Source organism: Linepithema humile, chromosome 7, assembly GCF_040581485.1.
Source record: "Linepithema humile isolate Giens D197 chromosome 7, Lhum_UNIL_v1.0, whole genome shotgun sequence".
NCBI lineage: Eukaryota > Metazoa > Arthropoda > Insecta > Hymenoptera > Formicidae > Linepithema > Linepithema humile.
In genome coordinates this window covers 12,802,050-12,823,048 of record NC_090134.1, presented here as the reverse complement: position 1 = coordinate 12,823,048, position 20,999 = coordinate 12,802,050, and the positions used below count along the sequence as shown (strand labels likewise).

At 40.0% G+C, this 20,999-nt stretch overlaps 1 protein-coding gene across 1 annotated transcript; it reads left to right on the top strand.

Moving 5' to 3' along the window:
* Positions 1-1,690: 1,690 nt before the first annotated feature.
* LOC137001193 (uncharacterized) lies at positions 1,691-16,210 on the top strand. Its single transcript, XM_067359570.1, has 4 exons — positions 1,691-1,837; positions 3,087-3,272; positions 15,106-15,285; positions 15,366-16,210. Exons 1-4 carry the CDS (start codon positions 1,691-1,693, stop codon positions 15,738-15,740), a joined length of 888 nt encoding a protein of 295 aa, XP_067215671.1. The 3' UTR covers positions 15,741-16,210.
* The last annotated feature ends 4,789 nt before the right edge of the window (positions 16,211-20,999 follow it).

Below are 20,999 nucleotides of genomic sequence, written 5' to 3'. Positions count from 1 at the left end.
ATTCCCGGCGGTATACGGGTATGCCCGTATGTAAGAACGAAGTCGAGTGCGCTCGGTAATATACGAGTATGCTCGTATTTAGGTGACGAAACCGAGTATGCTCGGTAATATACGAGTGCGCTCGTATGCGAGGATCGAGGCCGAGTATTCTCGGTAACGTGCGAGTATGCTCGCACGGAGGAACGGAGGACGGTTCCTGGTGGCCGAGTATGCTCGGCAGGAATACGAGTATTCTCGTATCGCGATCTAGAGCCGAGTATGCTCGGCGAGGATACGGGTGTGCCCGTAACAGATGGAAGCGGTTCCCGGGGCCGAGTATGCTCGGTCGGTGCACGAGTATGCTCGTGCTCGTGGGGCTGCTGGTCATAGATTTCGAGTATTCTCGAGGATCACGAGTGCTCTCGCGATAGGATGTTCACTGGCGAGCAGTGAACAGGATCTGGTCAGAAAGCGTACAGCCGGGCCTCTTTTATACCCGGCTGCCGCCCGACTGGCGAAGGATCGGCAAGCATCGGCGGTTTAGCCGGCGGACCCCCACCTCGAAAACGGTCGGGTGTGGGGGGCCGTCTGGCGATTGACCGTCGGTGTTTATGATACTTTTATCGGCGCTCGATGCGCCCTTGTTGGCTACGGACGATGTTCGGTCCGTAGCCGTGACGATGCAAGCTGCATCGTTACACATTTATAAATACTGACAAAGTAATTGATAAATACTACTGAATTTGCAACGAGCAACCACATATTTTTTCTTAAAGACAACTACGTGTTTTCTTTATACCAATTGATTCCTCTCATTATTTTACGCATAAAAGTATTGAGGTTAGATAATTGAAAAATGAATATTTTACGAATATTTCATAGTTTATATAAAATTATGTCAAATTAAAGTATAAAATATCTCGTAAAGTATTCAATTTTTGGCCATCCTACCCTTATAACTTTTTACGCCGAATATTGCGAGGAATCGATTTATATAAAAAAATAAGGGTGGTTCTATTTAAAAAAAATGAAAATAACTTTTCAATCTCTGAAGCGTTTTCATCTAAGGTCAAACTGATAAGATCAGTAAATAAATCTTTTTAAATCCTACAACTTTTATCTGAAACATTCTTTTATACAACTTATATGTTTCAAGATATTCTGGGGTTTTGGTACTTTTTATATACCCTGTACATGAAATGTACACGAGATATATTCTATGTACATACAGGCAGCGATCTCATTCGAATATACATTCTATGTATATCCATATGATATCCTATGTATATCCATAAATGTATCTACATCAGCGTATATCGTATGAATGTACATAATAAATACAGTACGTTTTTTTCATATTATGGACATTTCATGTATATACATAGGATATCGAATGTTTACTGGGGAGATGGTGGAAAAATTGTCCACAAAACGGCGGTACCAGGAAGCCATGCCGAGAAATTGGCGGACTTTTCGGATGGTGGTTGGAGCGGGCCATTGAGCTACGGCGCTTATCTTGGCGGGGTCGGTATGGATACCGTTTTGTGTTATGATATGGCCAAGATAGGCCAGTTCGGTCCGGCAGAAGTGGCATTTTTCCGGATTGAGGCGCAATCTGGCCTCTCTGAGTCGTCGGAATACTTCGGCTAAGTGCTGCAAGTGCTCGGAAAAGGTGGCACTGACGACTATCACGTCGTCCAAATAAACGAACATGTTGGGTTCTAACGCGGGGCCTAATACGGTGTCGAGAAGGCGTTGGAACGTAGCGGGCGCGGAATGCAAACCGAACGGCATGACGCGAAATTGCATCAGCCCCCTCCCTGGAATGGTGAACGCGGTGATGGGTCGGCTTTCGGCGGTCAGTGGTACTTGCCAATACCCGCTTTTTAGATCAAACGTCGACAGTTACTTCGCCCCTCGTAATTTATCCAGCGTGGCGGTTATGTGCGGGAGGGGGTAGGCGTCGCGCTCGGTTACGGCGTTGACTTTCCTAAAGTCGATACAAAACCGTGGCTTTCCGTCTTTCTTCTTGACTATTACCACGGGCGAGCTCCACGCGCTTTGGGACGGTTCTATTACCCCCTCTCGCTCCATTTCGTTAACGGCCTCGTTAATGATTTCTTGCATGGCTGGGTTACGTGGGCGGTATCTCTGCTTTATTGGCCGCGTATCGGTTAGCTGGAGATGGTGTTCTATCTGGTTGGTAGGACCGACGACGTGTTGGAAGAGTGAGAGTTCTCTGTCGAGAAAAGCGCGTAGTTGTTGGGTTTCTGTGTCGGTTCGTGGTGTCAGTCCGTCGGATATTGTGTCGGCATTGTCGGAGGGCGCAAATTACGGTAACGGCGGTGGCGGTAGGGTGATCCCTAAATACGCCCATAGGTCTACCCCTATCAACATTTCGTTGCCTAGCGCCGGAAGTACTTGAAAATTGTGCGAGAAGCTTTCCCCTTCCATTTCGATTTCAAGCTTGAAGCTTTCGGTGATGGAGGCGGAACCGCCGTCAGCTACCGTGACGTGCTCATGTATGGTGCGGGGGCGGTAGCCCTTGTCTAATATATATCCGGCGAGCGCGCTATTGATTAATGACCGGTCGGAGCCCGAGTCGAGAAGAGCGGTGACGATTTTTCCGCAGCACGTGATTTGAATGTGCGGACGCGGCCGAAAAATGATTTCTAATTGGGCCGGTCGGCGGCCGCCGTTGCCCCGGCCCGCGTGGCGTTTCCCGCCGGCGGGTGACAGTCGCGGGAATATACCCCGTCCTTCCCGCACTGAGAGCAGAATTTGCGAGGCGGCCGTTTACAATTTAGCCAGGTATGGCCCCGCTGCTTGCAGCGCCAGCGACATTCGTTCCGTTTGTACTCGGCGGTTGCTTTGAGTTTCGACGGGTTTTCGGCCGCGTTGTTGGCGTTGCGCGGTGAGTTCTTCGTACTCGGCAGCTCGGTCTGAAAGCTCGTCGAAATCAATCGCGTCGTGCGGGCGGATATACAGGCGGTATTCCGGGTCCATGTTCTCGATCAGGAGATCGAGTGTCTCTCGGAAAGTCCCCCGGCGCGGCGCGCGAGCGTGAGCAAAGCGGTCGAAAATTTTGAGAAATCTTCGTTCGGTAGCTGGCGGCGGTTGGTCGCCTCTCTCCGGAGGCGGGCTTGGTAGCGCCGCGGGAGGAATTGCCCGCGAAATTCGGTCAGAAAATCGGGCCAAGTCCTCCAGGCGTGGCGGCGGTTCCGGAACCAGAGCAAAGGCTCGCCTCTCAGGATTTCGGGCAGGCCGAGAAGAAGGTGGTCTCCCGAATATCGGTAAATTTGCCGAAGTTCTTCGATGCGCTCGAGGAAAGCAATCGGGTCTTTGCCATCGAAGTGGCACCCCCATTTTCGGATTTGATCCATAGTCTTCGCTGGTTCAAACGGGCTGGCAATAGGGGTCGGGGGGTCGGGTGCCGAGTAAAAACTGGCCCGGTCGTCGTCGTCGATTGGACTTGCGCGGCTCGAGCTACCCGGAAGTCGTAGCAGCGGTACGTTTAATGTCGCCCGGGCCTCGGTTTCTGTTGGCTCTTCGGCCAGGGGGACGATGTCCCCCGGATTTGCGCGAATGTATTCGCGTAAACGTCGACGGAGATCGTCTAAGTTGCCGTCGCAGCTGATATCGCGGCTCTGTAGAAGTCGCGCTATTTCGGAGCGCGGTAACCGCTGTATCCACGCAGTCATCGTTAGTGGATCTTGTTGACGCACTCCTTTATCTGGTCCCTGTTCGGGCGCCATGAAACCGTGTGAGCTTTTCGGGCGCGGTATAGCTCGCCGGAATCCAGGTTCGGTCGGTTGAGGGTGTGTCAAAGAATGTACGCGTTTGGTTAATAATAAATTAGAAGACGTATTTATTCAATTAATTATGTTTGATGACTGTGTGTGTACATGCGATGTATGATTGCGATGTAGGTAGCGAGATTTGTATAAATGAGCTGTACGATTGTGATGCGAAAGAATATACAAGCAACGGTGAAATAATTATTGAGCAGCGGCTGAATAATTATTTAAGCTGCGTGAAGTGAATATAAGAGTATCGGTGAAATCAGTATAGCAACGGTGAAATAAGTAACAAAGTATCGGTGTGATCGATAGAATAACCACGGTGAAATAATTATTTAGCAACGGCGAAATAATTATTGAAGCGGCGTGAAATAAGTATACAAGTAGCGTGAAATAAATATAAAGGCGACGGTGAAATAATTTGAGAGCGACGGCGAAATAATTATTTAAGCAGCGTGAAATAAATGTAAAGGCGACGGTGAAACAACTATAAGGCGACGGTGAAATAATTGTTTATGCAACGGCGGAATAATTATTTATGCAATATTATAATAGTTTGACGTGAGGCGTCCTAGTGCGATCGGCGAGAGCGCAAGCGCGAGCGATCGTGTCGCAACGGTTGGCACACGACGGAGCTCTGGTCGGTGAGTGCGTTCGTTGAGTATCGCGAGTCCGTTTAATAATAGATCGATGCGGACTATTCGGCGGCGCGGATTGGTCGACGCGGTTTTGCCTGCCGGACGGATTATGATTTGAAATCCCGGCGAATAAACGCGATATAAGGATTAGGATGCCGATTACGCTCGGCGGGAATACGAGAACGCTCGTACGAAGGCGAGAGTAGAATGGCAATCCGGCTTGGTGCACGGGAATGCCCGTTGCACGAAGATCGGTGCCTAGAGAAGCCAAGTACGCTCGGCGGGAGTACGAGGATGCTCGTACGACGGCGGAGTTAGAACGGCGATCCGGCTAGGTACGCGGGAATGCCCGCTATACGAAAATTGGTGCCTAGAGGAGCCAAGTACGCTCGGCGGGTATACGAGTATACTCGTATGCGGGAGCAAGAATACCGAGGACGCTCGGCGGTACACAAGGACACTCGTGTGCTGGAAAAGGCATAGAATCCGAGTACGCTCGGTCGGACTACGAGAACGCTCGTAGAGTGATGTTCGCTGTCTAGCAACGAACGGGATCTGGTGAGAGTAAGACGTACAGCCGGGTCTCTTTTATACCCGGCTGGCAGCCGACTGAACTCGGATCGGCAAGCATCGGCGGTTTCGGCGGCGGGCCCCCACTAACGGAAATTCGGAACGGTCGGGTGTGGGGGTCTTTTCGGCGATTGACCGCCGTTGTTTTCGATAAAAGTTTTATTGGCGCTCTATGCGCCCTTGGTGGACTACGGACGATGGACGGTCCGTAGCCGTAACGATGCAGCTTGCGGGCTGCACCGTTACAAATTATCAGAAGTAATTGTTTCATTTTTTCTTAAATCTGAAAAAAGAAATACATACATACATATATTGTATATATATATATATATATATATGTAGAGGGAGGGAGGGAGAAGGGGTAAGGAGAGAGAGAGAGGGAGAGAGAGAGAGAGAGAGAGAGAGGAAGAGGGAGAGGGAGAGAGAGAGAGGGAGAGGGAGAGAGAGAGAGACGTAAAATTAGTTTTTCGATATAATATGTAATGTTATGTATTTTTTTTTGCAGAGAATCAACAACCTAATAAAAAGAAAATTGCGCACGGCGCAAAAGAAGACAGAAGCAAAATACACTTTATATAACACCTGCGTTGTATCTTGCACCGTGCGCTCCGTCGCATACTCTATCGTATGCTTTATTGCATGCTTCATGTATTCGAGCATACGCTTCACCGTATACTGGAACGTACGGTGTAGCGTATGCTCCAACGTGCCCGCCACCGTGCCCGCCACAGTATCCGCCGGCGTACAATTCATCGTACAGCTATTACTGGTAAAATTTCTTATATACATTGCGACGTGAACTAGCCTCAGAATCACGCCAGATCCGAGGGAGCACGCCCAATGGAAATCGGTAGCCGCGGTACTCCACGATCTTCGGGAGTTAGGTAGCTTACGCGGCGTCGGCAGTAAATGCACGACTCGGTAACTCGCGGTATTGGCAATAAATGCTCGATTCAGTAACTCACGGTATCTGAAATAGATACTCGATTCGGTAACTCGCGGTACTCCACGCTCGTCGGGAGCAAGGTAACTCGCGAAATCGGCAGTAACTGCACGATTCGGTAACTCGCGGTACTCCACAAAATTCGGGAGCAAGGTAACTCACGCGATATCGGTAACCTAAAATGGGCGCCAGGTGCGAGTAATCGCACCGCGGTATCGGTAACTTCAACGATTCTCTAAAATGCTCGGCCGCTCCCCGCTCAGTATATGGCAGAGGGGCGCAGTTCTTTTATTTAACGTTAGATATCTGGAGTGAGAGGCGAACACAAGGACAACTCAATAATTAAAATTTAACAATGATGTATTTCAGTGATTCGGTTACAAGGTTAAAAATGTTTATATAGTTCGGCCGGAGCCGATACGGCGGAAATAGTTTGATACGGTAGTAAGGCCATTCGCCCAATCAATCGGTAACAAGAATAAAGTTCGATAACTACATGAAATCTCGGAAACGCGATCACGATAATTCGCAGCTGATCCGACGATATCCAGCAAAACAAATAACTTATCTTACGACCATCCGACGCGGCCGGTGAAGGCCAAATAAATATACTTTAAACGACGGTAGCCTAACGGCCAGAAATGAGATGTCGCGAAACGGCTATTTTCGCGGGCTTTCACGTTTCTCGCCGAGACGCTAACTTGTGGTAACAGCAATCTCGCGGAGAACGTTCCCGAACCAAAATCCGCCCGCGGACATTCACCCACGGTACTTCCGGTACGGTGATAACGCGACAAAAACGGTAACAAAATGGTATCGCAAGAAAGACGGTAGCAATCGGTATCTTCAAAAAGAAACGGTAACGGAAAAACGGTACGGTAACGAAACGAAACGGCAAACGAAAGAGACTGTCGGCGCTTGATTCACGCAAGGCGGAGAGACTTTTATGCGATATCCGGAGCCGGCTGGACACGCGGTAATTGAGCGTCAATACGCGCTCACGGTATCAAAAATCTCAGTTAGTTGTGTGAGAGACACTAAATACAAAACAGACTCACGCTACCAGTCATAACCGGACGGAACTCTACGGCTACCCGAGAGGCGGCTTACATCGAGTGGACGTCTTCGGCGTCTTCGGCGTCGTTGGGCTGAGTCCTCGTGTTCGTCCTCGCGCACTTGCGGCACACCGAACAGTAACTCATTTGGGCTCTGCCCGTAGGTCCCTCTCATCTCGCGTCGCCTTCCTGCGCATCCTGCGCAGGATTTTCCAAAAAGGGGGGCCCCTGAGAACCGCCCATAGTTCATCCAGGGCGCCCCCCCCCCCCGCCCCCGCTTTCTGTGGTTTCCTCAAATCCTTCGGCCGATAATGTGTTGATGAGTCGATGTTCCCGGAAGAGACTGGTTAGGCTGGCCGGGCCATATTCCGGTCCTTCCGGTCCTTCCGTATGAGCATCTTCGGAGTCCTCGAAGCCGTCTGCAGCCGGGCGAGGTCCGCTGCTGCGTGTCTCTGCGCTTCTTTGATTTTGTGGCTAAAACCAAAGCGGAGTTATATAGGGCTTGGATGGCGGAAGCGACGGAATCGCGGTACCTGATCTTTTGCTGTGGGGTCACTAACGCGTGACACCCGTCGATGATCCCCCGGCGTCCGGTCTCCATGGCGATGCCGAATCTTCGCCCTGAGGCACAAAACACGCAACGCCGCCCGCACGGGGTCTTGCTTTACAACTTAAAAACGATATTAACGATACAACATGGGAATGACATAAAAAAACAACGCGTACAGATTGTGGAGTCTCGCGGGTTGCTCTCTCCACGCGAGGAGCAACACCAGGACTCTTTGCTCCCTCGGCCGGGCTATCGCCCTTGTGACGGCGCTCGAAAAGCGTCACGTCACAACATTTTATTTTTTTTTCTGACACTGCAATGCTTTGTGTTATTCTTGACATTGCAATTCTTTGTGTTTCATTAATTTGATTTGTAATATAGATGTATCATTTTTTACATGTTTTTTTAATAATTTGATACTTTTTTGGTTGTAGTTTGTTTTCGGTTAAATTTGGTAAAACTGTTTTTCGCACCGTGCGCAATTTTTTTTATTATTAATTAGTTGCAAAATAAAATATACTTCCTCCATTCTATATTATGATATACATGTCACTTTTATTTTTGTATTGAAATTTTTATACATAAATAACGACGAAATGTATACTATAATATAGAATGGAGAGAGTATATTTTATTTTGCAACTAAGTAATAATAAAAAAAATGGCGCACAGTGCGAAAAACAGTTTTAGCAATATAAAATTAGACAGTATATGCATTGGATATGGTGCAAAAAAAAGGATAGACCTATAATTTTTATGTAACGATAAATTGCGATAAGTAATAAGCTTATGTTATGCAGTGATATTTAAACAGTGATATTTTATGTTATAAATAATAAACTGCGATAAGTGATAAATAAGAAATAATATATTTTTTTTTATGTTCTAATGTGTTAAAAATTTTATAAGAAAAACGTATTTGATATGGCTGTATGAAAAAATTAATATATAAAAAATATATATTGTTACGTCCTACATCCTACACGGTTCTTCTTTGCGCAACTTTCTTACGATCAGTCGGTAAAACTCAAAGAGATCCCTAATGGAAATTTGTCCGTTACATATCTTATGGAGAAAAAAAAAATATATATATCTTAATGGAAATTTGGTCTTTACAAATAAAAATAAAACCATAAAACTCGCTAAGATTATTTCAGACACGTATCGAGATTTCCGATAAGATAAATTGTCCTTTGAGTCCGGCGACGATCACGTTCGCATCAATAAAATTTTATAGCATCTATACTAAATACCACCACCAGGTACCTCGCCTTATTCCCGCCTATCGCGACATTAATCCTTCAATTTCCTATTGGAAATCTATCTTTATTACTTTCCTCCACCCTAAGATTTCCTCAAGGATCCAAAATCTTAATTCGTTCCCCTCAGAAGGAATACCTCCTTTCCAAAACCAAAAAATCTGGGTATAAAAGGAAGAGATCCAGCAGCAGTTAGTTAAAGTTAGCCAGTTAGATGAGAGAGAATCTTAGTATTATCCGAACAGTTTTACTCCGGTCTTAGTTGAATATTTGAACTTAGAAATAATTCGTAACATATTTAAGTGACTGTAATTAATAAGTGTTTGTAACAATATAGATTCAGTAAAGTGTTTGTTAAAACTATTCGATCTCTTTTCTCGAGTACAACCTACACCCAATCTAACACCTAACCCAGTTATCTCTCTGAATCAGCACTCAGAACCACTTGCTCCGGTGCGGACCACCGCATGTTGTACCTGGTCTCTGTATCCTCGCTAATCGTGGTGCGGTCCACCGCACGCTTTTAGCCTGGAATTTTCAGATTGATGACATTATCCTTCATGCCTAAACTTAAGACACGACGTGGGGGAGTAAAATACTGTGCGCGTCAATTACTTCTCTAGTACACGAGACCGGTTACGGAAGATAACTCGGAATATATCGGTGTTAAAAGAAACTACTTCGATTGCGAATACGAAGGATTGTGCGACACGTCCGATCAATTTTCGCGACGGGAAGGATATAACGCTCATCGGCCGTGGCCCTTCACTCTCATCCCCCTCAGCTGCAATCAGTCCTCGATCGACCCAGTGCGGATACCACTAACTGACCCCAGGAGAATCAAGTACACCTCAAGGCCGACTACACCTGGACTTTAGAATTGGAGATCTAAATACATTTTGAAGACATCCAAGTAGTAAGTCTAAATTTCATAATCACTTCTCTCTTTCTCTCTCTACCTCTCTTTCTCTCTCTCCCTCCTCCTCTCTTGAAAATTGCACGAGGTTTCGCCCCTGGTAAAAGGAGTTAAGTCTCTTGACCAGAAAAGGGAATCACGAATGATTGGTTGAGGCCTCTAACAGCGTAATATCGATCCTTACGATCGTTGACCTGTTCTCAGCCAAGGAAAATCGTTCGGCTCGCGCGGTCGCCTTCTTTCATGCCGACCAGCGAGCAAACACCACAAATTCATACTTTTATTGTTGCGTCTGTCCGTATGCCTGACTCCGCCCCTTTCGCTCCAGGTTAGAACGTAACAATATATTAATGTAAAAAATGTATTTTGAAGAAAAGTTATACTATAATATAAAAATATATAAAAATGTAAATATAAAGATGTGCAAAAAAGTAAAAAAAAAAAAAAAAAAGCAAATTTTTATAATTTTTTGTAAACTCTCTCTCTCTCTCTCTCTCTCTCTCTCTCTCTCTCTCTCTCTCTCTCTCTCTCTCTCTCTCTCTCTCTCTCTTTCGCTCTCGCTCTCGCTCTCGCTCTCGCTCTCGCACTCTCTGACCATGTGTTTTATGCCACGTATTTCTCTGCGTCACAATTTCGGGCGCTTGAACGGGTTGTCGGGCAGGCACCTCGACGATTTCCTGCATCTGAACGGGCGCCTGAACGGGTTGTTGGGTCGCCGCCTCAACGGGCTGTCGACCAGGCATTTCGATGATGTCCTGGACGGAGAACACGTGCACGTGTGGCAAACCACATGTCGTTCTCGAACGAGAAATCTGACCCTCACTTCTGGTTGTAACAAAAAATTTGTTATATTTAGTAACTTTATTTTTGGACACAATATATATGTAATACATTTATAATGAAAGAATAAAAATACTTACACTTTCGAGTCACGCTTCACTTATCCATCATGGCCGGGCACACGGTCAGAAGTGAGCGGGAAAAAGGCCGGGCCGAGCCGAGCCATATGCATAAGGCCATCATGTACATGGCTGCGCAGAGCCCTTTGCGCAGCATACATAGCGGTTCTGAATTACGTGCGTATAGGGCTTTATCGGCAACAATGCAGACGACAATTGCATAATAATTTTTACACAATAATTTTAACACACACTTTGATATATATTTTTGGTGTACATATTTTTTCACAGACTCACAACACTGATGCTTTAATGCATAAAGCATTTTTAAATTTAAAATTGTAATTATATAAATTTCATGATATAAATTTAATTAATAATAATATTGTACATTGGTTGCTAATTGCAAGTACTTCGTATAAGTGAATAAATTTTAATAGCTTTGCAGTATGCAGAGATTTTTTCCGATTAAAATAAAGACATTATTAAATAAAAAAGTAAAATATATAACATTTTTTGCTCGCTCGCTGCTTCTCATTTTTCTGCTTCTTGCGTATTTCAAATGGAAAAATATTTAAAAAACGTACAGTTAAAACAGAGCACATGATTGCAGTAAAGAAATGTCATGTTCTTTCTTTTATTAAATTACAATTTCTTGATATAAACAGAATAAATAATAGAAATATTGCTAAGCTATAAAATAAAATTTGTTTGTGCTCAATATTTACAATTAACAATCAATGAATAAAATTATATGTATTTTTCTTTTTTATTATTTCATTGTTTTGTAAACTTATTGAACATATTGTTGCACCCGCGGAACGATATTTCGCACATGTCAATGAAACTCGCGGAAATTAAAATAACACAACAACAACACTTTAACAGAACAAGGAACAACTTTAATAAGAACTGTAAAATACAATAAATAGCCGGAAATACGATTTAAAGATCAGAGCCGTCGCACACGTCCGCCCGAGCAGACAGCTCCCGAAAATCTAACGTCTCACAGTTTATTTACAAACTGTCATGGAGACGTCTAAACAATATTACCATGGAGACATTATTTATAACATTTTAAAGTTGCTAAGAAACAGCTTTTCAAACCGTTGAATGACCGATCGATAATATCAATCGGTCTCTCAGCTGACTGCACGCAGCATCAGCGACGAAAAACACTGCCTGGGCGCAACACTGCCCCTCTTCCTTAAAATTGTCGTCCCGACAATTGTCTTGGCTTAATGGGTTGACTGTAGTCTTCATGTCTTCAAGTGTTGACTCCAGGGTGACATTACGACTTCCTGCCCTACCCTGAGCTGCTGCTACAGGTTACCGAGCGTCGAAATTCCCAATCAAACACCTTTATCATGAAAGATTTTGTCGTCGAACCCTTCAGCGTCAATTCCAGGATACCCTCATGGTTTCTTGCTCTACCCTGAGCCACTTTTGCTGCAGGTTACCAAATTCCATCTTCTTGTATCCAATCGACTTTTTTCTCAAATTTTTCTGGCTTCTTCTGCTTTCTAATTTGGACAAGAGAGGGGTATTCACCGTGGACCTATCGCCCTAAAAAGGACTTCTCAAGCCCTCTGCTTCGGCATTTGCCCTTCGGCTCACGGGAAAACCACGGCTCAAAAACCGTGAGCGAAGCAGTCTCCTATGAAAGCTTTAAAATTCTTTAATCTTTTCCATTTTTCTTTCTAACTTTGTCCTAATTCCTTCTTTCAAAATTTCCTTTCCTTCCTTTCTTCAAATATCCTTTCTCCACTTCCTTTCCTCAAATACCCTTTCTACTTCTTTTCTTCAAACCTCTACTTTTTTTCTTCAAATCTTCAAACTCTTTTCTTCAAATATCCTTTCTCCACTTCCTTTCTTCAAACCCTTCCTCTTTTCTTTTCAGGAAACTCGTGGGCGAGACAGTCTTTAATCAATCGTTCTTCACTTCTTTCCATTTCCATTCTTTTAACTGCTTTCCATTTCCAAACAGTTCCATGTTGCTTCATAAAGATAAAATCTTCAGAACACTAAAAAAAACTCAAACAAGTAAATTGATCACAAAAGAAAAATATTAGTTAGGGCTTCGGATGTAATAAACTTTCTGTAATTCCTAAATTTGTCTCTCGTGATAAGAAGCTAATCTATCTAAATGAACTATTTTATTCTTGTGTTTTCTCGATTTCCGAATACAATAAACTACATCATTTAATTTTTTAACGACCTCATATGGTCCTTCCCAATTGCTTTGCAATTTGGGAGTTCTTCCAATAATTCTCCGAGGATTCAACAACCAAACTTTTTATCCAGGCTCAAACCGAATTCAACGAGCTTTCCGATCATAAAGAGCCTTAACTTTTTGAGATCTCATTCTCAACTGTTGTCTGACTTCCTCATGGATTTTATTTAATTTTTCCTTTAACTTTGTTACATAACTTCCTTCTGAATATTCTATTTCTTCAGGGGGACTACCACGAAGAAGATCCAAAGGTAGTTTCAAATCCCGACCAAAATACAATTCAGCAGGGGAAATCTTAGTGGTTTCATGTCTAGAAGACCTATACGCTAATAGACTCATTCCTATCCAACGATCCCAATCTCGTTGATTTTCTGAAACAAATTTGGCCAAATAATTCGTAATTGTTTGATGTTGACGCTCTACTAATCCATTAGATTAGGGATGAAACGGAGTTGTTCTAGTTTTCTTTATCCCTAACAAATGTGACAATTCAAGTAAAAGTCGTGAATCAAAATTCCTTCACAGGATCACCAATTTTCAACATCCTGTTTACAGGTTGCCCAATAAAATCGCTTTTGAACTTCATCCAAAGTTTTGTTGACTCCAAAATGTCTTCCAAAAGAAGAATCGTGAGCCTCTTCCAAAATCTGTTGTACTTTATTCCGTGGAACTATTATCTGAAAAACATAAGTTTGTAAATCAGGGGATTCCCATTTCCTATACAAAACACCATTTCTTATCTCCAATGAATCCCATTGCGTCCAGTAAACTTTAGCTGAAAAATTTTCCGAAACAATTTCCTGCCAATGAGGACGTTGATTTTTCTCTTTTCTTTGAAGAATTTTGATCAACGTCAAATCCTTAATTTGTTCCTCTTTCCAGTCTATTGAATTTTCTGATTTTAAAATTATTTTTCCTATTAATCTTTCTTTCTCTTCCTTAGAATCTAATTTATTACAATAATTATAATTGACCTTTTTACAAGGTCGTCTGGATAAACCATCGGCATTGTTATGTAATTTCCCTTTCCAATGAATAATTTCAAAATTATACTGTTGAATCCGTTCTAGCCAACGTGCTAACTGACCTTCTAAATTCCTAAATGACATTAACCACCGAAGAGAGATATGATCGGTTCTGATCACAAATTTACTTCCATATAAATAATAATGAAAGGACTTGAGTAAATCAACTATAGCAAGCAATTCCCGTCGTGTGACACAATAATTTCTTTCTGATTTATTTAAAACCCGACTAAGATGTGCTATCACTTTTTCTTCTTTATCTTGAATCTGAAATAATACCGCACCAATTCCATGATTGGAAGCATCGGTATCAAGAATGTATTGTCCTTCATCTTTTGGAAAGGACAGAATAGGAGAAGACACTAAACATCTCTTTAATTCCTCAAAAGCCGTCTCACATTGCTCAGACCAAACAAATTTTGTGGAATTTTCCGTTAATGAAAATAACGGCTTCGCTATTAGCGAAAAATCTTTTACGAATTTCCTATAATAAGAACAAAATCCCAAAAAACTACGAATCTGCTTTTTAGTACGAGGAACCGGCCAATTCTTAACAGTTAAAATCTTTTCATCATCCGTAGTTATTCCTTTCTCGGAAACAACATGTCCTAAATATTTTATTTCCCTTTTAAAAAACATTTCTTTGGATTTAATTTTAAATTTGAAGAACGTAACCGTAAGAAGACTTGCCTCAGATGTTCCAACATAACTTCAAAACTCTTAAGCCGAATCTACAATGTGTTCTTTGCTTTCTGTTGCTTGTTTTTTGCCTCTTGCTTTTTGCTTCTCGTATTTTTGTCGCATGGAGCCGAGAGACATCGTCATGTACAATATGTCTTTCTGAATTTCCGAAAGAAAATATTACTTTACATGGACCAATCACAGATCGTTATTTATAGTCTGTTCTAAAAGTCTCAGATGCTAAATACAGCATTCTTATTGGCTATTGATGTTTTAAGGCAAATACTTTAAAGACGAACTTACAATATATTATGAATATCGATCATAAAGTATCATTTGGCGCTGTATTTATATCGGCATAAGAAGGTTACGTAGAAGTCAAATGTTAGTCGAAGTCAAATATTGCCTAAAAATGAACGAACAATTATTAATAAATGTGTTGGTTATTGTCCAATGTTGGAATCTTTTTTTACTGCTTCTGCTTGCAAAAAAAGCAATTAAATAAAAGAAGAACCAGGCGTTGAGTGCGTCCGATTAATTACGATCGAGAAACCCAGGGAATTTATAATAACTTATTTAGAGAAGTAATAACGACAGACCATGAACAATTCTTTGAGTACACACGCATGAATGTACAACAGTTTAATTACATTTGTGATTTAGTAAGACCATTATTAATTAAACGAAGCATTAGAACTCCATTGCCCCTAAAGTTACGCATGGCTATTACTCTTGAGTAAGTACATTTTCTACTTTTACTATTACTAATATTAAATTCTTTATGTTACTGAGCCCTACATTATTTTCTTAAAGAATACTAGCACGAGGTACTTCAATTAAAACGTCTTCATGGAGCTACAGAATTGGACGTTCCACTGCACACAAAGTGTTTAGAGAAACCTGTATTGCTTTATGGAAAGCACTTCAACCAATATATTTAAAGCCATACACAAGAGAGAGTATGATGCAGATATCAGAGGATTTCTTAAATCGATGGCAATTTCCCAACTGTGTCGGAGCTATTGACGGGAAACACATATCAATACAGTGTCCCCCAAAAACTGGTTCTCTGTTTTACAGCGCATACAAAAAGAGATTTTTAATAATTCTCCTTGCTGCATGTGACGCTAATTATCGTTTCACGGAGGTGGATGTTGGCGATTATGGTGAGTACCTGTGCAATAGTTACTGAAATGCTATAGCTTATATTGTATTGACTTATATCATTTTTTTTTAATTCGCCTGCAGGATCTCAAAGTGATGGGGGGGGGGGGGGGGCAAACAGTGCTTTTGGCCAGGCTATTGAAGCAAATGAAATTGACTTTCCTTTTCTAAAAGAGCTTCCTGGCACTGATGTCACTCTCCCCTTCACTTTTGTCGCCGATGAAGCGTTCCCACTTGGCATTCATATGATGCGTCCATATGCCAGATCTTATAGAACTTTTGGTAATGCAGAGAGGATTTTTAATTATCGCCTCAGTCGTGCCAGATTCGTCATCGAAAATATATTTGGAATAATGCCTTCGAGGTGGCGTATTCTGAGAAGGAACCTATGCTGTACACCAGAAACAGCGGAAAATATTGTGAAAGCAATTGTGTGCCTTCATAACTTCCTAATGGTATCAGAAGACGACATAGAACCATCGGAAAGGACCTATTGCCCTATATTTATGGTGGATAGAGAACAAGATGGAAATTTGATCGGAGGTAATTGGAGACAAGAAGTGTACAGGGGACCAATCACTGATGTTGGTCGACTTGGGTCCAATAATCCCACAGTGAGGGCTGATGCTCAGCGGAACATTTTAAAAGATTATTTTTGTTCTGACATTGGCCAGCTGGATTGCCAGTGGGAGGTTGCATTGAGAGCACATAATGTAAATTTCCCTTAATAATACGATGTGATATTACAAAAAGACAATAATATTTAAATGATATCTAGTCTATGCAGTAGTATCTATATGTTATGTAGCTAATAATAATAATAAAATTATTATTATTTGCTACATAACATATAGATACTACTGCGTAGACTAGATATCATTTAAATATTATTCTTTTTTATAAGATATATGGTACATATATTATATTTTTATATAATATATTTCTAACAAATATTTAAAAAGTTGTTATTAGTAGAATTTAATTTTATACTCATGTTTATCGATTTCATACATAAGCGATTACAAAATTATAAAGGATTATAAAAGGATTTTATAAGATTATAAAATGTATAAAAATATATGACATATGAGATAAAGAACATTTGTATACTAATTACATATAAATATATCTTTAAATATTCCAACTACATGCCCGTCCAAGCTTCCACAAAGAATCTTTACAATATTATTAGTTACAATTTATAATCAATCCATTTTTAAAAAAACTAAATTAAAAAATTCTAAGTTAGATATATTTTATGTTATAAGGATAGTATGACAAAATTAACAGGATAGATATTATTTAATAATTTTAGGAGCAATAATAATAATAATTTATAACGTTTATTTAATAATCACATCCATTTATTGTGCTAGAAATGTTAGCCTTAATATAAAAAGCAAAAATACTGACATATAATACTGAATTAGTTCTTTGGCCACAAACTCAATTGCATTTCGAAATAAAAAAACATGACTAAATAAAAAATAGACACTTCACAACTAAAGTAATACATTTTCTTCCAAAACAATATCTCAAACCGATTAAAAATTTACTTCTTTCTTATACTTACTATTATAATAACGTTTTTCTATTAAATATATTTTGTATATATATATTATTTTTTATATACTGAAGTATATATATATATACTTAATAATATGCTTAACAAAAGAAAATATAATTATACATAACATAAAACAATTACATAAAGAGAAGTATTGCATGTAAGAAAATCACAGATTTCGAACTTTTGTTTACTGCTTGTTTTGATATCTATCCAAAACAGATAAACATTCCATATAACATTGCATTTTGTATTTAGAATTTACTTTTTTCAATGCGTAAAGAAATGCCTTTGCAATTGCTGCCTCCTCTCCATCCTCCTTATCATCACTGACAGGCTGTGAGCACTTTTCTGACAAATTATGCACCAGTTTATTTATAGCCTCATTTGTATTGCCTATCATTAGAGACAGCTGTTCCTGTTCTTTATAAGATCTCTTTCGACTTGCAAATTGATCGGGTGGTGGAACAAGTAAATTTTTTTTTGGAATAGATAATCTTGGCTGACTAACTAATGTTGCAGTTGCTGAAGAATCTGAATTTGCTGAATATTCTGAAGGCGTTGATGTCTCTGGTAGTGGAGTTGATGCATTTGAGTCATCATTAAAAAGATTTTCAGTCCACAGATTGCTATACGATGATTCAGATGCTGATTGCGATGCTGACTGTAATGCAGGCTGTGATGTTGACAAAGGCGAAGTAATTATTGCACTCCTTCGTACAAAGTTGCTTGATGATTTGCGATGGGCCACATGTGGTGCCAAAAAGAGAAGGCAGTGATATAAGTACCATGTCTTCCGTGGCCTCTTTGTGTCATTCCCTGTATCCGATGGCTCATACATGGTCTCAAGGCGGTGTTCTCGAGTAAATTGGTTGCGAAGACTTTTCCATTGTTTCTGCACTACGTCCACTGCAAAATAGAATGAAATATAACTTCTCCAATCTAATATAATTAAAAAATCTTTAATTATACGACCAGTATACATAAAATATGTACAAATTATTTAAATTAGTCTATGCTTTTATCTCAAAATGTAAATAATTTTTTGTTCATTTACCTGACATACCGCAGGCATTTGCAATAGAACTCCATGTATCTGTGATAAACTTCTTGTCTTTGTATTCTTTACATTTTTTTTCATATAGACAAGGATTTTTTCGGACGAAATTGGCGAGCAATTCGCCAAAAGCTTCATCTACTTGAATATTTTCTTCTTGAGTATTTTCTTTGTCCGACATTATTTTTTTGGTTATTACACTGTCGCTCTAACCTACGCGTTTGTCCTGTCGTGCGCGATGTTCCTTCGTTTTATGTTGCTCGAGATAAAAGTTGACGAACTTTTCTAAAGACAAGAAACATGTAGCAAAAAACACAACTGTCGATAAAACAGAGCACGAAGAAACAAGAAAACAAGAGGCAAAAAGCAAGAAACAGGAAACAAAAAGCACATTGTAGATTAGACTTTAAAAATTATAATATCATCCAAGTATACCAAGCAAATCTTGCTTATTAATTGTTGTAAAACCTTTTCCATAAGTCGCTCAAAAGTGGCAGGAGCGTTACAAAGCCCAAATGGCATAACAGTAAATTGCCACAGCCCACTTCCAATGGAAAATGCTGTCTTTTCTTTATCCTCTGAACGAATTTTTACTTGCCAATAACCACTTTTCAAATCCAAAGTAGAAAACCAAGAATTACAGGACAATTGATCTAACATATCGTCAATACAAGGAATAGGATAGGAATCTTTTTTAGTAATTGTATTCAACTTCCTATAATCAACACAAAATCTTATTGTTCCATCTTTCTTTTTAACCATAACTGCTGGAGAAACCCAAGGACTATGTGATTCCTCTATTACTCATTGTCGTTTCATATCCTCAATGATTTTATCAACTTTCTCTCGCATACGCAAAGGTATTCGTCGAGGAGTCTGCTTGATAGGATTAAAATTATTTACATTGATGACATGTTCCACGATGTCACAATTTCCAGCTACAATTTCCTCTGAGAACACATCCTCAAAATCCATCAAAAATCGAGCAAAAAGATCCTTTTGATCTTTATTTAAATTTCTTGATTCCCTTTCAAAAAGTTCAGTTAACATTTGTGGAACTTCATCAACACAGTTTTCTATTCGGGAACAAACAAATTCCTCCTCCTCTTTCAGCACAGAATTCCCAAAAATTGGTTCAAAAACATTTTCTAAATTTACTTTAAAAAAAAAATCAGTTCCTAATAAACAATCCTCATCCATATCTACTACAAAAACCGGAAGTTTAATTGAATATTTTCCTAATTCAATTATATATATAATACAATTACCTTGGATTCAATAGAAACTTTTTCTCCTGTAGGATATTTTAAACAATGAGACAAATTTACCAAAGTTTGTTGTTTTGATGTTTTTACTAAACTTTTATTAATTAATGTTACATCCGAGCCCGTATCTATTTTTAAAACACACATTTGTTTATTAACATAACCTTTAAAACAAAACAATTTTCTTTTACTTTTAATATTTTTAAACTTATTACAACAAATCTTATTATATTCATACGGCGTCTTAAGTTCGATAGCCGAACTTGCCCCTACTAGTTCGACTAAACCTAGTTTCCCTTTTCAGGCTTTTGCTTCAATGTTGGATATTCTGCTCGGAAATGACCCGAATTTTCGCATTGCCAACATTTTTTATTATTTTGAATTATTTTATTCTTTTGAAATCTATTTCTTTGAAAAACTTGAGTTTCCTTTTTATTCTGTACTTTTTCTTCTCCATTAATTTTTTTCAAATTATTATTATTCTTATTTTTATTTTTATTAAACTTCTGTATTCTTTCTAAATTTCTCAGAGAAACTGTTTTCACTAACTTTAAAATAATAATACACGCTTATTTTTGAGTTTTAGCCTGTTCTAGGTGCTATTTATTAATATATCTTACATATAATTGTCATTCGAACGTTTCGGCACCTTTTTTTGGGCCTTCTTCAGCGCTATAACGAAAGGAATTACATTCTAATTACTTATAAAACTTACTTATAAACTAATTACTTATAAATTTTAGGGTCTTTTTCCGCCCTATTACTGTTTATTACTTACAATCTAATTCTGTTGCGTCTCTTAGTTAAAAATTTACATTGGTTTTTTTGTTGTTGTTATCTTTTGTCCATTTTTATGAACTTTTTTTCCATCTCTTGCTTTTTTTAGGCTGCGTTCCGTAAAGCGCATATGCGCGCATCTATCTATAGTATACATAACGTATACTATAGATAGATGCACGCATATGCGCTTTACGGAACGCAGCCTTAGTGTGTCAGTCATGGCAACTATTGATTTCTATTTATTGGTTCTATGTTCTTTATTGACTGTAATTATGATTTAAATGTGTTATTAATCTTTATTTATTTAAATTAATTATGCTGTTGGTCGTTCTCACCTCAATTCTTCAGACTGACTGGATTGCTTTTTATTAGGACTTGTTACTCTGTGTGTTGTTCAGTTCGTACTAAGTCGTCTTGTCTTGTATGATCGTTACTGATGGTATGATTATTTATTCTTTGGAGGAAGTCAGTGTAGGAACCTCAGTGTAGGAAGGTAAGCACTTGGTAGGAAGATAGAATTTTAACAGACAGATATGACAGATAGAATTTTAACATTGTCACATCACAAATTTCACAAGATCAATCTTAATAAAGCAATAAACGCATTACTTGAAAACG